Source organism: Anoplopoma fimbria, unplaced genomic scaffold, assembly GCF_027596085.1.
Source record: "Anoplopoma fimbria isolate UVic2021 breed Golden Eagle Sablefish unplaced genomic scaffold, Afim_UVic_2022 Un_contig_12649_pilon_pilon, whole genome shotgun sequence".
NCBI classification, from domain to species: domain Eukaryota; kingdom Metazoa; phylum Chordata; class Actinopteri; order Perciformes; family Anoplopomatidae; genus Anoplopoma; species Anoplopoma fimbria.
The window spans coordinates 1-12,707 of NW_026552597.1; the positions used below are offsets into that span (position 1 = coordinate 1).

The window sequence follows — 12,707 nt, forward strand, 5'->3', positions numbered from 1 at the left end:
TCTTAAAGATGATGTGGGTGGCTCTTAAAAGAGCCTTTTATCGGAGTGTTTGTTGTTGAGATAACAGCTCACTTCTTCTTGGGTGCTGCCTTCTTTGCTTTGGGCTTGGCAGCCTTCTTAGCGGGGATTTCTTGGGTGCGGGGGCCTTTTTGACCACCTTCTTGGGACTCTTTGCTACTTTTTTGGGGCTCTTGGTCGCCTTCTTGGGGCTCTTTGTTGGTTTCTTGGCCGCTGCGGGTTTCTTCGCCTTCTTCGGTGACTTCTTAGCGACTGCTGGTTTCTTTACTGCCGCTGCTTTGGGCTTTTTGGCCGCTGCGGGTTTCTTAGCTGCGGGCTTCTTGGCTTTAGGAGCGGCTTTCTTGACCGGTTTCTCGACAGCCGTCTTGCTTATCTTGAAGGAGCCAGAGGCCCCGGTCCCCTTGGTCTGGACCAGAGTCCCCTTAGTCACCAGGTTCTTGATGGCGGTCTTGACCCGGGAGTTGTTCTTATCCACATCGTATCCTCCGGCCAGAGCCTTCTTGACGGCGGCCGCAGATACGCCGCTCCGCTCCTTGGATGCGGCCACAGCTTTAACGATGAGCTCAGCGACGCTGGGACCAGTCTTCTTCGGCTTGGACACCTTCTTCTTGGCTACTTTGGCCGCAGCGGAGCTGCAGCTGGAGCTACTTCTGCCATTTTGTAGCGTTGATGTGTTCGTCCTCACGGTAACAGAGAGTCTGTCTGACTGTTGAAGAGCTCAGAGCAGGGGGCTGCACTTAAACACACCATGAGAACCGTGGAGACTCAACCCAGCTCGTGGCTCCTCTCCAGCACTCTGAAAAGCAGAGTCACTTGTGTTTTCTCTTCACCGATAAAAGAGGAAAAACTGAATGTGGAAGAACTACTGAAGACTAACAGTGAAGGGAGCCGATAGCGGAAATGTTTCTCTTCATATTGAAGTCATGTAGAGCTCTGATGATCTCTGTATTTTGTTTGAGGAGCCTCCAAACCTCACCTACTTACCGCCGTGGACAGCACTGATGAGCGACTTTTCCTCTAATTTCTCTCTAAAGTGATTTAAAATGCATCAGAGCTCCATCAAAAGACGTGTTCTAACTTGTACACAGGTTTGTTCAGGGTTACAATGTAAGAGAAACCATCTGATGTTGATCAGTTTTTAATAAACTGAAGTTATTCTTGGAGCAGCAAACACACTGATGATGGCCGAGGCTTATGATGCAGTTTAGCCAGATTAACTATTAGGGCTGCTCCCTGTGACTGAGAACTTTTCCTCTGCTGATGGTTACTTTTCATAGTTTATAGTTCTACTATGAATGATCAAACATACTTACAAATTAATGTAGCCTGCAAAATCTTATATTACAGAGTTTCACTGATACATTTATCATTCCTAAATATTAAAATGTCATTAAGTGTCAAACAACAGTGACTCAAATTGTCAATAGCACCTTCTTTAGAAATCTCAGAGTCATACCGCAGTTCATATTCTACAGTTTGTATAAAACCACTTAGAAACAAAATGAAAAACACTATGCTGATAATCAAATAGCCGAATACAAAGGACTGCAGCCTGGTCGCCGTTTTAAGGTCTAAAGCCCCTTGAGGCCAATTGTGATTCGGCCTTCATGAATCATTTTGAATTGACCTGACATATTTCTCTCAGATGAGACAACCAAATTGAAGAGTAAATATTGTTTGGTAGTGCCCAGAAACAGCACAGGACCTTGGAGAGCGACTGTGCTATACTTTGATGCTGAGTGCTTTAAAACAGACTTGCATTAAGAGCGACTGTATCATGGAGTTGCTAAGTAACTTCAACAAAAATGTCCCATGATTTATTGTTATGCGGACGAAACGCAACAACACCTACTCATGGACTGTTACAGAGCTCAAGAGGTCTGCTCCATGGTCTTGGTCTAGTTTTTCATGTTAATTATAATTCTGTTTGTTCTGTATGGCTTATAGATGAGAAAATGCCTGTTAAAAGACAAGATTTGTTTCAGCTTCTTGACAGCATTACACATTTTTTAAATGTGGAAAACTAGATGTGTCATATGATCAGACTGTTAAAGACAGTGAGATGGTAATAAAACACTTTCTCACTGAGTTCAGAAGGAGGAGAACTCCAGATCCTCCCTTGGCACAAACTGAGCTTTTGATCCGTGCACATAGCACTTTTGGGGGGTATTTTATGCATGTACATTTATAAATGGTGTAGATTTTATGAACTTTAAACCTGTTATAAAAATAAAAACTGATCCGTCATTCAGAATGTCACACCTACGTATTGTCAATGACAACATCAGGGTAAAAAGGTCCTCCGTTATCCCTTGATATTGAATTCAACTCATGTCAATCAGATATACATATTTTTCCCATTTAAACAAGTTATATGAGTGAGTGGACACATTACATTGCGTCTCATAAGAAGAGTTATTTTTAACCAGCACGCAGTGGACACTGGGACTAAACTCAACCATTGAGGTATCTATACATCAAGGTTTTGGGACAGCAAAACATAATGTACCATAACTCTTGCAGCGCTTCTGATCAAAACATAATAATTACATGATAATAGCACGCACGTTTTAGACGCATGCACACTGTTAACCCAGATTTAGTTCAAATTAAACTTTTAAGTGGTCATTAATTGTACTTTTATGTTTTGTAAAACAACTGTGTCATTACTAAATCCATTTAGTTGTCTGCACTATTCAGCTGAAAATATTGAGTGCAATGATCATGTTTAGCAGAAATAACTTAGTATGTTACATTTGTGTAAGGGAGGGGAGGGGCACATTTGAAATTCACTCGAGTTAAAATAAGCGTGGTGTGCAGAGCAGAGAAAAGTCCAGAGAAGAGTCCAGAGCAGAGAAGAGTCCAGAGAAGAGTCCAGAGAAGAGAAGGGTCCAGAGAAGAGTCCAGAGAAGAGAAGAGTCCAGAGAAGAGTCGTGAGAAGAGAATAGTTGTACTAGGCTGAAAACTCACCTCTTCAAGAAGCACTACCCTGAGCCTTCCTCGTAGCACTTATTGCATTCGTACTAGTTGTTGCACTTACTGTATTCGTATCAGTTCGCTGCACTTATTGAATTCGTATTTGTTTACTGCACTTATCCTATTCGTATTAGTTTGTAGCACTTATTATATTCGTATTAGTCTGTTGCAATTATTGTTTTCGTAGTAATTTGCCTCTGCACTATACTTTTGCTCTGGTTTATGCTTTAAGATGCTTGTTTAAGAAAGGAGATGCACTTATGACTTCTGGTGACTAGTAGTTCTCTTGAATACCTATGTTGAATACACTTCCTGTAAGTCGCTTTGGATAAAAGCGTCTGCTAAATGACTGTAATGTAATGTAATGTAATGTTATGATTTGTCAAAGAAAGAGCTACTGTAGTAGTTGTGAAATACAATCAAAATTGTGTTTGGTTGGTCCAGCTTTCTTTTAGAACATTTATTTCTTGTCATTAAAGCTGTGTTACTTGTGTTTTTCCGAAAAGACTACAGAGCCAACTGATATTCGAACACTGGTTCTCAGAGGGCTTCCAGTCATTCTTGGGGACAATCCCACAGACTTCTACAAACCAGCCTTTGTAAGTAACAAGTATCGCAAAAGGACCATCACAGCATATTTCAGAATTATCACCATTATTTGATAGACACTGTGAGTATAGTTTTATACAATTAAATAATACCACTTTGTTATATCACTAGTACAATCTGTGCATTCAGTCAGTTGCTGTGTGATTTGGTTAGGTTTCCAGTCCAAAACGATCTCCCCTATCTCCCAGCACCCCGATACAAAGGGTTCTTTTGTGGAGCTAGAAACAATCTAAAGAATTACACTAGGAAAACCTTAATAGTAAGCAATAGCTCTTTCCAACCGCTTTGGTCATTTGTGTTACATACTCCAGCATTCATAACCAGTTCACACCTTCCCTCATGTCACTGATTATCTTGTAACTAGGCTACATTGCTTAACGTTATTGGTAGTTATTCAATGAGAAATGTCATAATTGTGTTCCTATGTTATCATTTATTAAGGACTCAGATGATGATGACTCATTCCGCCACATTGACATTGGGATCCTCCTCGTTGAGAAAGAAGGTGCTGAGCTCTCATCTTCCCTACATCTCAGTCCAGCCTTGTTGAAGATCATCGTTGAAGGAGAAGTTGTGATGGACCACAATCAAGACCCGCCAAAAGCTATGTGCCTTCTGTTTTGACTTGCATACACACTGCATCTCAACTACCCCAATTCAATAAAGCTCACATTCCAGTTCATACAGCAGGTACTTCTTACATTGGGTCACAGTGAACTCAAACCAAGGTTACAAACCTTGAAGAACCAGCTTGCAATGTAGAGATTCTTTGTCAAGTCTACTTTGAGAAGCTGTTGCTGCTTTAGATTTTTCCACGCTGCACCATGCAGCTGCAGCTGAGGTGAATATAGGTCCATATATATGAGGTGGTCTCAAAGGACGCACAAACAGCAGTGCCTCTTTTTTTACCTGTCTGAGTGCAAATAACTTCCCTGTATGTGTGTATTGTTATTAGGATTGTAGTTCTGTCCTTAACTAGTGTTAAAATACATCTCAAAAGCCTCTAATAGTTTCATTCCCCTTTGTCAGCAATTATACTAAGGAAATGTTAGACAGACACTTGTTATTTTGAATTATGTTAGAAGTTTATGTTAAATAAGGAGCAGGAATGTTCCACCACTTGTGTTCTTTAGTGCAATATTTTGAGATATATGCTTCAGTCATTTTAATAAGGTTAACCGAGTTCATCTGTCCTTATCTAGGCAAGTTGAAATTTAAAAGGCTTGTATCACGTTTTAATGCCTGCATGTCTGTATGTGCCCACTTGTTCACAAGGCCAGATACTGTGTAATGCTGTATGTTCATATTCCCATTCCCATCCGATTTTAAGTTAATATTACTAATCTTGACTTAAATATGTACTGCATCTAACTATGGTTCTATGTTAACACAACTTGACCTGTTGAGTTCCTTCATGTGTAAAAACTTAAATAATTTGAGGCAACGGGTTTCCAAGCGATTTTCTAGTAAAGTCAACTTATTCGGGATAAGAGTGCACTTTTAACACTAAAATATTTTTTTAAAAATCAGCTGGTTGCCTCAGTAATTTGGCCCAACATCAATGGCTGCTGTACATTTTGCATGTCGCCAGATGTGCAAAATGTTTGCTGCATTTGAATCCCCGAAGCCTTGAATCTTCTTTGCCTGAATTATTAGTCAGATAAATAACATCAGAGGGCTTCTTCATAAAGCCTGCCTTGAATTAACCCAACAAATAACCATGATCGGTCTGTGTCAAAGCTGGGCTGGAGCTATCGTCAAAAATATTGGACCGGTGGTTTATTTGACCTGCAATCACGTTAATTTACAGTGAAGAAAAAGTACTGAAACGAACCTGCAATGTTTCCAGGTGAGACCCAAAGGTGCCTTGTGGACGAAAAGAGAAAATAGTCGTTATAGTGTTTTCTAGAAAAAACCCTGCATGTCAAAACCGGCACCAAAGATATCACTTTCATCGAGATTAACCCACAGTGATTTTGAGTAAAAAAATAAATGTTGGTGGCGTTTAAAGAAAATTCACTTAATACGTAATGAATTATCTGGGAACATGGATGAAATGCGTGGCTATCCATCAACTGGAAGTTGAGACACACGCGATAAGAGGCTAACCACCTGCTACTAATGTGAGGTTAACTACAAAGAGACACCTAAGCCTGAATAACCAACACTGTCACAACCAGCAATCATGATTTATTGAAAACACTAGTAAAGGGCCTTCTTAGAAATTAACCTTATTTATTTTCGTGGATTCATTGTAGATACATGATAAACACCGCTCTTTATGAGACCCGCTGCGCGTAGTTCCCTTTACGCAGCAGCCTGTGAACACGACTGGGAACTGGAGCCCAGCACGAGAGGAGCGGGTCTTTGCCTTAGCTCTGGCTTTTCCTCCGGTTTTCCCTCTGCCACTCATCGTTAGATGCGTTTAGAGAAATGAAAGTGGCAATACAACCGAAACCCTCCTTTTTAAGTCCGCGGAGGGTTCTTGACACACAAACCAATCAGAGAAGAGGTTTCCAGCAGAGAAGCAGAGGGCGGCCCTCTCTGGATTTTGGCGGACATTTTGAAATGTTTTTCCGCCAATGATCAGCAGAGACCGGGCGGGGGGTCGCTTCTCCAGGCGGGGCTGAGCTCCACGAGGAGCCCCTCACCAATCAGGAGCCGGAGGTCTGAAGCTGCGTCACCATTTCTCCGCCGGTCCCACAGTTTAAGAGCAGCGTGTCTCCGCTTTGACTTCATATTTCTCCCGATCAGAGAAAGAAGAAGAAGTCATGGCAAGAACCAAGCAGACCGCTCGCAAGTCCACCGGAGGCAAAGCCCCCAGGAAGCAGCTGGCCACCAAGGCTGCCCGTAAGAGCGCCCCGGCCACCGGCGGCGTGAAGAAGCCTCACCGGTACAGGCCCGGTACCGTGGCTCTGAGAGAGATCCGTCGCTACCAGAAATCCACCGAGCTGCTGATCCGCAAGCTGCCCTTCCAGCGTCTGGTGAGAGAAATCGCTCAGGATTTCAAGACCGACCTGCGCTTCCAGAGCTCCGCTGTTATGGCTCTGCAGGAGTCCAGCGAGGCTTACCTGGTCGGCCTGTTTGAGGACACCAACCTGTGCGCCATCCACGCCAAGAGGGTCACCATCATGCCCAAAGACATCCAGCTGGCCCGTCGCATCCGCGGAGAGCGAGCTTAAACTGTCTGCTGATCCACAAACCACAACGGCTCTTTTAAGAGCCAACTCACTCTACACTGAAGAGCTCATTCCTCTGCTGGAAACGTGTATTATTGAAACTGATAAATGAAACTGATAAATGATGATACAATATAATCATGCATTTATAATTGTACGCTAAATGAGATGATTACATGTCCTTAACTCATGACCTTATTTGAAATACTTTCAAGGGTCCTTAATTGTGCTTTAGAACAGGGTTTGGCACAAATTATAAACTTTTGAGAGCTATAGCATTTATGCTGCTGAGTCCTCAGCATAAATTCAGCGACCTGAATATAAAGTGTCAATTAAAGCAGAATGGGGTCAATAATCTGAAATAAAGCTGATGGCTAATTGGATTGTTTTTATCACTTTTTTTTCCTTTTTCATCCTTATAACTTTGTTTAATAATGTAAAGATGTGGAAGAAGTGAAATGTGATAAATAGATAAACACACATAATGAGAGTCGAGAAAACAAAGACTGACAAAAAATGATTACAACAGACATTACTTAAGTAATATCTGCATTTTTTTCTACGTTCATTCACATGATTGTCTCATTGAAAACTTTTCTCTTTCGCTTGCCTGCAAGCAACACACCTCATAAGAAATGTATCCCTGATTAATGCTGTTGTTCAGTAGGTGGTGCTGTGTTTGGGTTATAGGGCGTGTCCATCAGTGACAGTGGTTCTCTCCTTTTATAAATATCTTTATATACAGATAATAAATAAATAACCTTTTATATTATTATTATTATTATTATTATTATTATTATCAGGCACATCATGCACAACGTGAGTCCACTAGCCAACAATCTAGTGTCAAATCTTACAATTACACAGACAATTTCTACAAAACGAGGTGTTTGTTGTCAAAACTAAGAGCCAATCAGCTCTTTGATCAGGAGACAGCCAGGCGTTTCCCATCATGCACTGCGCCATGCAGTCCGTGGAGAGCAACTGCGGCGCCTGGCTCTAAAACCTGCAGCCGCCTCGCTCTCGTGAGGTTATCGTTGCCCACGTGTTCATGACGTCACAGGAAGTCAGGGTCAAATCGGACACGAATCTAACCGGCATGCATTGCGCGGCGATCGATTCTGCGCAGGACTGGCTCATCTCCAACGAACCTGTTATGAAAATCCATCGCTTCAGTCTTCTGTCACGTCCTCAGACATGATTTAAAGGCTGGGAACCCATAAGCACATCATCTTTAGTTGAAAGGTATCGACTCTCAAAAAGTTTGGTATCTGCAACAGAGTGAGGAGACATAAAGTTAAACCCAAGACTTAAACGGACACTTTGCGTCCATTCCGCACTCAATCTCCCTTGGTCCCGACAACGGACGTATCATCTATCCCGGTCAGTCCATCACCTGCTTCATATGTCAGTCCGCCGACCACCAGGTGAATAGTCACCAGGTGAACGGTGTCCGTCTGTCAAATGATGGAGATGTGGTGGTTTGGGCCACGAGGCTCAATAATGTTTGGCAGAGTCAGTGCAGCATGTGTGGCGAAAAGGCTACACATACTCCAACGGGGCGATATCTCAAAATCAATATGAAAGTGCCCGTGAGAGCCCCAGCTCAGACTCCAGCTCTGTCGGTCTTACAGCCAGCCAGAGTCAGCAGCACCCCCCTCCAGGGTCTCTCTCAGGTGTGGGAGAGACTCCTTCTCTCCCACACCTGTAACTGATATTGAAGGAAAGGAAGTAATTAAAATATAAAAAAATCAAGAGTTTTTATGTAACTACTAAAAAATGTCCCATGATTTACTGTAACGAGGATGAAACGCAACAACACCTGCTCATGGAATAAAACAACACTCAAGAGGTCTGGTCCATGCTTCATGGTCTTGGTCTAGTTTTTCATGTAAATTATAATTCCGTCATGTATGGTCTGTTATGTGAGAAAATCCCTGTCAAACAACAATATCTTTTCCTACTGATCATCAGCATTACATGTTTAAAACTTTGGAAAACCAGATGTATTATGATAATTTAACAAACTGTTATAGACAGCAACATGATGATCAAACACCTCCTGACTGAACTCAGAAGGAGGAGAACTTTAGATAAAAAACAGATCCCTCCTTGGCACAAACTGAGCTTTTGAAAAACTGCACACAGCACTTTTTTTGTATCTGTACCAGTAATTGTATATTATGGATGTATATTTATAAATTGTATACTTATTTATGAAATGTAATCTTGTTATGAACTCAATAAAGCATTCTTTAAAAAAAAAAAAGCATGGGAGGAAAAGGACTCGGTAAAGGAGGTGCTAAATATCAACGAAAAGTCCTCTGTGATATCCAAGAGAAAGACCGTGACCACCATGGATGTGGTGTATGCTCTGAAGACACAGGGAAGCACTCTGTACGGCTTCGGAGGTTAAATGCATATCAGAGGATAAAGATATTCAAAAGCCCTTTTAAGGGCCACCCATATACTCACTATACAGAGCTGATTACTTCCAAAGTTGCACAGTAGACTGATCGACAGCTCAATATCATCATGTCAACACAAGTCATAGAAATAATTAAACAAAAGATCACACGGTAGCCTTCTCAGGAGCTAGATTGCTTGAATGATACCCCTCAAACTTTAATAGAATTGCCCTAGCTGTCCTGTGCTACATGTTCAGTGAAAAACTAAATATTGCTTGGATTCCCACCTAATAAGTTTGATCTCAATTTGTGTATTAAAAAACTATGGGGAATGACAAAAGAATCAACTACAAGGACTAAATAAAAGAGGTACATTACATTACATTACAGGCATTTAGCAGACGCTTTTATCCAAAGCGACTTACAGGAAGTGTATTCAACATAGGTATTCAAGAGAACTACTAGTCACCAGGTACCTGTTAAGATAGACAATTTGTCCATTCATTCTTTGTAATTTCAGATGTACGAATGTTCATTTTGGCGATAACGCAGCTAGTGTGGGTTTTGATGGCGGTTTATTATGCACAATGAGGGAGAGAGTTGGAGGAAAGCAGCAACTAAAGGTCGAGAGTTTCTGTGTTACTCTAAGCCAGAAGGTCTGCTGGGTGAACAGAACCATGAGAACATGCTGCCAAATGTTCGTGATGGCCGATTCTCCTAAAGCATCTCAGTATATTTTGGAAGCATTCCATTGTGTTGTCTTCATAGAAAAGTTTTATTGCACCAATTCAGTTATTCCTTAATATTGTATCTGACGTGTGTTTAATATATGTTGCTTTGTCGGCGCAAACGTAACAGTTTTGTATGATTTTGTTTCTTCCTCTGGATATTGATGTGATTCAATACCTGATGTTCATAAAGTCATAAACTATAATTAGTTTCATAAAAAACATTATCAATCATTATCATCATCATCGTTGATTGAAGACAGGTTTCTCTGAGTCAAAAACTAATATTTCAGTATGTACTCTTCATCTTGGTTCTGTGAGCTGACATAAAGCTGTCAAGTCAATTTTATTGAGTAATATCAGAATTCAATGCCTGAAGGGACACCAGATGGTAGTATTGTAACAAAATGAAATACATTGTGACAGATGTAATAGACCAACATACTGACAAAAAGATAAAGCAGTTACAATGATGTGAAGGTATGTTTAGGACTAGAGATTAGTTTGCATTAAGTAGGGATTGTGTGCATGTGTACTGGTGTCTATATGTTGGTATGTGTAGTTATGGGTTGTCTATGGGATGTGTGTCGGAGGGAAAGAAGACAGAGTGGTAATGTTGCGATTGTTAATTATATAATATAATAACCACCATTTATTTAAGATTACGTATAGCAATGATGAGCGAAGCCAGACCGGGGCTGAGGAGGCAGAGAGATCTAAACTCTTGCCCCCAGTGATATATTATACTATATGAACAATGGTAGCAGTATATTACAACAGGTTCAAAGATTAGAACTGAATTTGTTTGTATTATAATTCAAGGAGTATTGGTGTTTATCATTTTCGATTAAACTCTTTTTCATGGTGTATAAAATGTCATTTATTCATGTAAATCCTAACCTTCATCTACAAAACATCTTTTTTTGCATTTATCTGATATCTGAATTTTTCCCCTTAGTGTCAACTCCAAATTACCTGTCAAGATGTCATTATGCTATGGTGTATTGCAGATTTGGCTTTTGATCTCCTCAAAGGAATTTCCTCAAATATAATTATTTCATTTTTTCACTTTTGCAAGTTATCTACAACCCGAATCCCCTCCATTCCAACATGAGCCGGTAACCAACAGAAATGCACATCTATTCCTAATTGTTGTAAAATTCAATAATGACATATGAGCATCAGTGTAGGATCATCTAGACCTGTTTGACCTGATTGTTTGAAGCTGCAGATTGTGATATTACTACTTTAATTAGTTAAACCTCCTCTACCTACTGAAGACTGGTGATTATTGCTGTCAATTCTGCTGTGTTTACTGTTTGAAATGATTACAGCTGCTCCTCTGTCGAAAACTGTGTTTGACACTTCATGAGGCTTCTTATAGTCACCACTGATATATGTATCAATGACACAATGTTACTGGAGCATTTGAAGTCACTTACCTTGCTGTCCCAAACAGGTGTCATTTATTTATCAGTGCGTTTGATCGTCATGGGTAAAAATATTGACTTTTTATATTAAAAGTAGGCTAGTAATCACAGAGGACTGTTCACATTGAGCATCTCTGATAGTAAATCTGACTAAACTGCACCATAAGCCTCGACCATCAGTGTGTTTGCTCCTCTCAGAAAAACTTCCGATTATTAAAAACAGATCAACATCAAATGGTTGTTTTTACATTGTAACCCTGAACAAGCAAGCAAACATGTTGGAAAACAACTTTTGATGGAGCTCTGATGCATTTAAATCATTTTAGGAGAGAAATTAGAGGGAAAAGTCGCTCATCAGTGCTGTCCACGGCGGTAAGTAGGTGAGGTTTGGAGGCTCCTCAAACAAAATACAGAGATCATCAGAGCTCTACATGACTTCAATATGAAGAGAAACATTTCTGCTATCGGCTCCCTTCACTGTTAGTCTTCAGTAGTTCTTCCACATTTAGTTTTTCCTCTTTTATCGGTGAAGAGAAAACACAAGTGACTCTGCTTTCAGAGTGCACAGAGGAGCCACGAGCTGGGTTGGTCTCCACGGTTCTCATGGTGTGTTTAAGTGCAGCCCCTGCTCTGAGCTCTTCAACAGTCAGACAGACTCTCTGTTACCGTGAGGACGAACACATCAACGCTACAAAAATGGCAGAAGTAGCTCCAGCTGCAGCTCCCGCTGCGGCCAAAGTAGCCAAGAAGAAGGTGTCCAAGCCGAAGACTGGTCCCAGCGTCGCTGAGCTCATCGTTAAAGCTGTGGCCGCATCAAGGAGCGGGCGGCGTGTCTGCGGCCGCCGTCAAGAAAGCTCTGGCCGCCGGAGGATACGATGTGGATAAGAACAACTCCCGGGTCAAGACCGCCATCAAGAACCTGGTGACTAAGGGACTCTGGTCCAGACCAAGGGGACCAGGGCCTCTGGCTCCTTCAAGATAAGCAAGACGGCTGTCGAGAAACCAGTCAAGAAAGCCGCTCCTAAAGCCAAAGCCCGCAGCTAAGAAACCTGCAGCGGCCCAAAAGCCCCAAAGCAGGCGGCAGTAAAATAACAGTCGCTAAGAAGTCACCGAAGAAGGCGAAGAAACCCGCAGCGGCCAAGAAACCAACAAAGAGCCCCAAGAAGGCGACCAAGAGCCCCAAAAAAGTAGCAAAGAGTCCCAAGAAGGTGGTCAAAAAGGCCCCCGCACCCAAGAAATCCCCCGCTAAGAAGGCTGCCAAGCCCAAAGCAAAGAAGGCAGCACCCAAGAAGAAGTGAGCTGTTATCTCAACAACAATCACTCCGATAAAAGGCTCTTTTAAGAGCCACCCACATCATC

The 12,707-nt window shown here is 41.5% G+C and overlaps 1 protein-coding gene and 2 pseudogenes across 1 annotated transcript; 2 read left to right on the plus strand and 1 right to left on the minus strand.

Annotated features, from left to right (window-relative positions):
- Positions 1-68: 68 nt before the first annotated feature.
- On the minus strand, positions 69-675 carry LOC129116098 (histone H1-like; annotated as a pseudogene).
- A 5,634-nt stretch (positions 676-6,309) lies between these two features.
- On the plus strand, positions 6,310-6,852 carry LOC129116099 (histone H3). Its single transcript, XM_054627158.1, has one exon. The coding sequence runs from the start codon at positions 6,375-6,377 to the stop codon at positions 6,783-6,785; it is 411 nt and encodes a 136-aa protein (XP_054483133.1). The 5' UTR covers positions 6,310-6,374; the 3' UTR covers positions 6,786-6,852.
- Positions 6,853-12,044: 5,192 nt separating this feature from the next.
- On the plus strand, positions 12,045-12,692 carry LOC129116100 (histone H1-like; annotated as a pseudogene).
- The last annotated feature ends 15 nt before the right edge of the window (positions 12,693-12,707 follow it).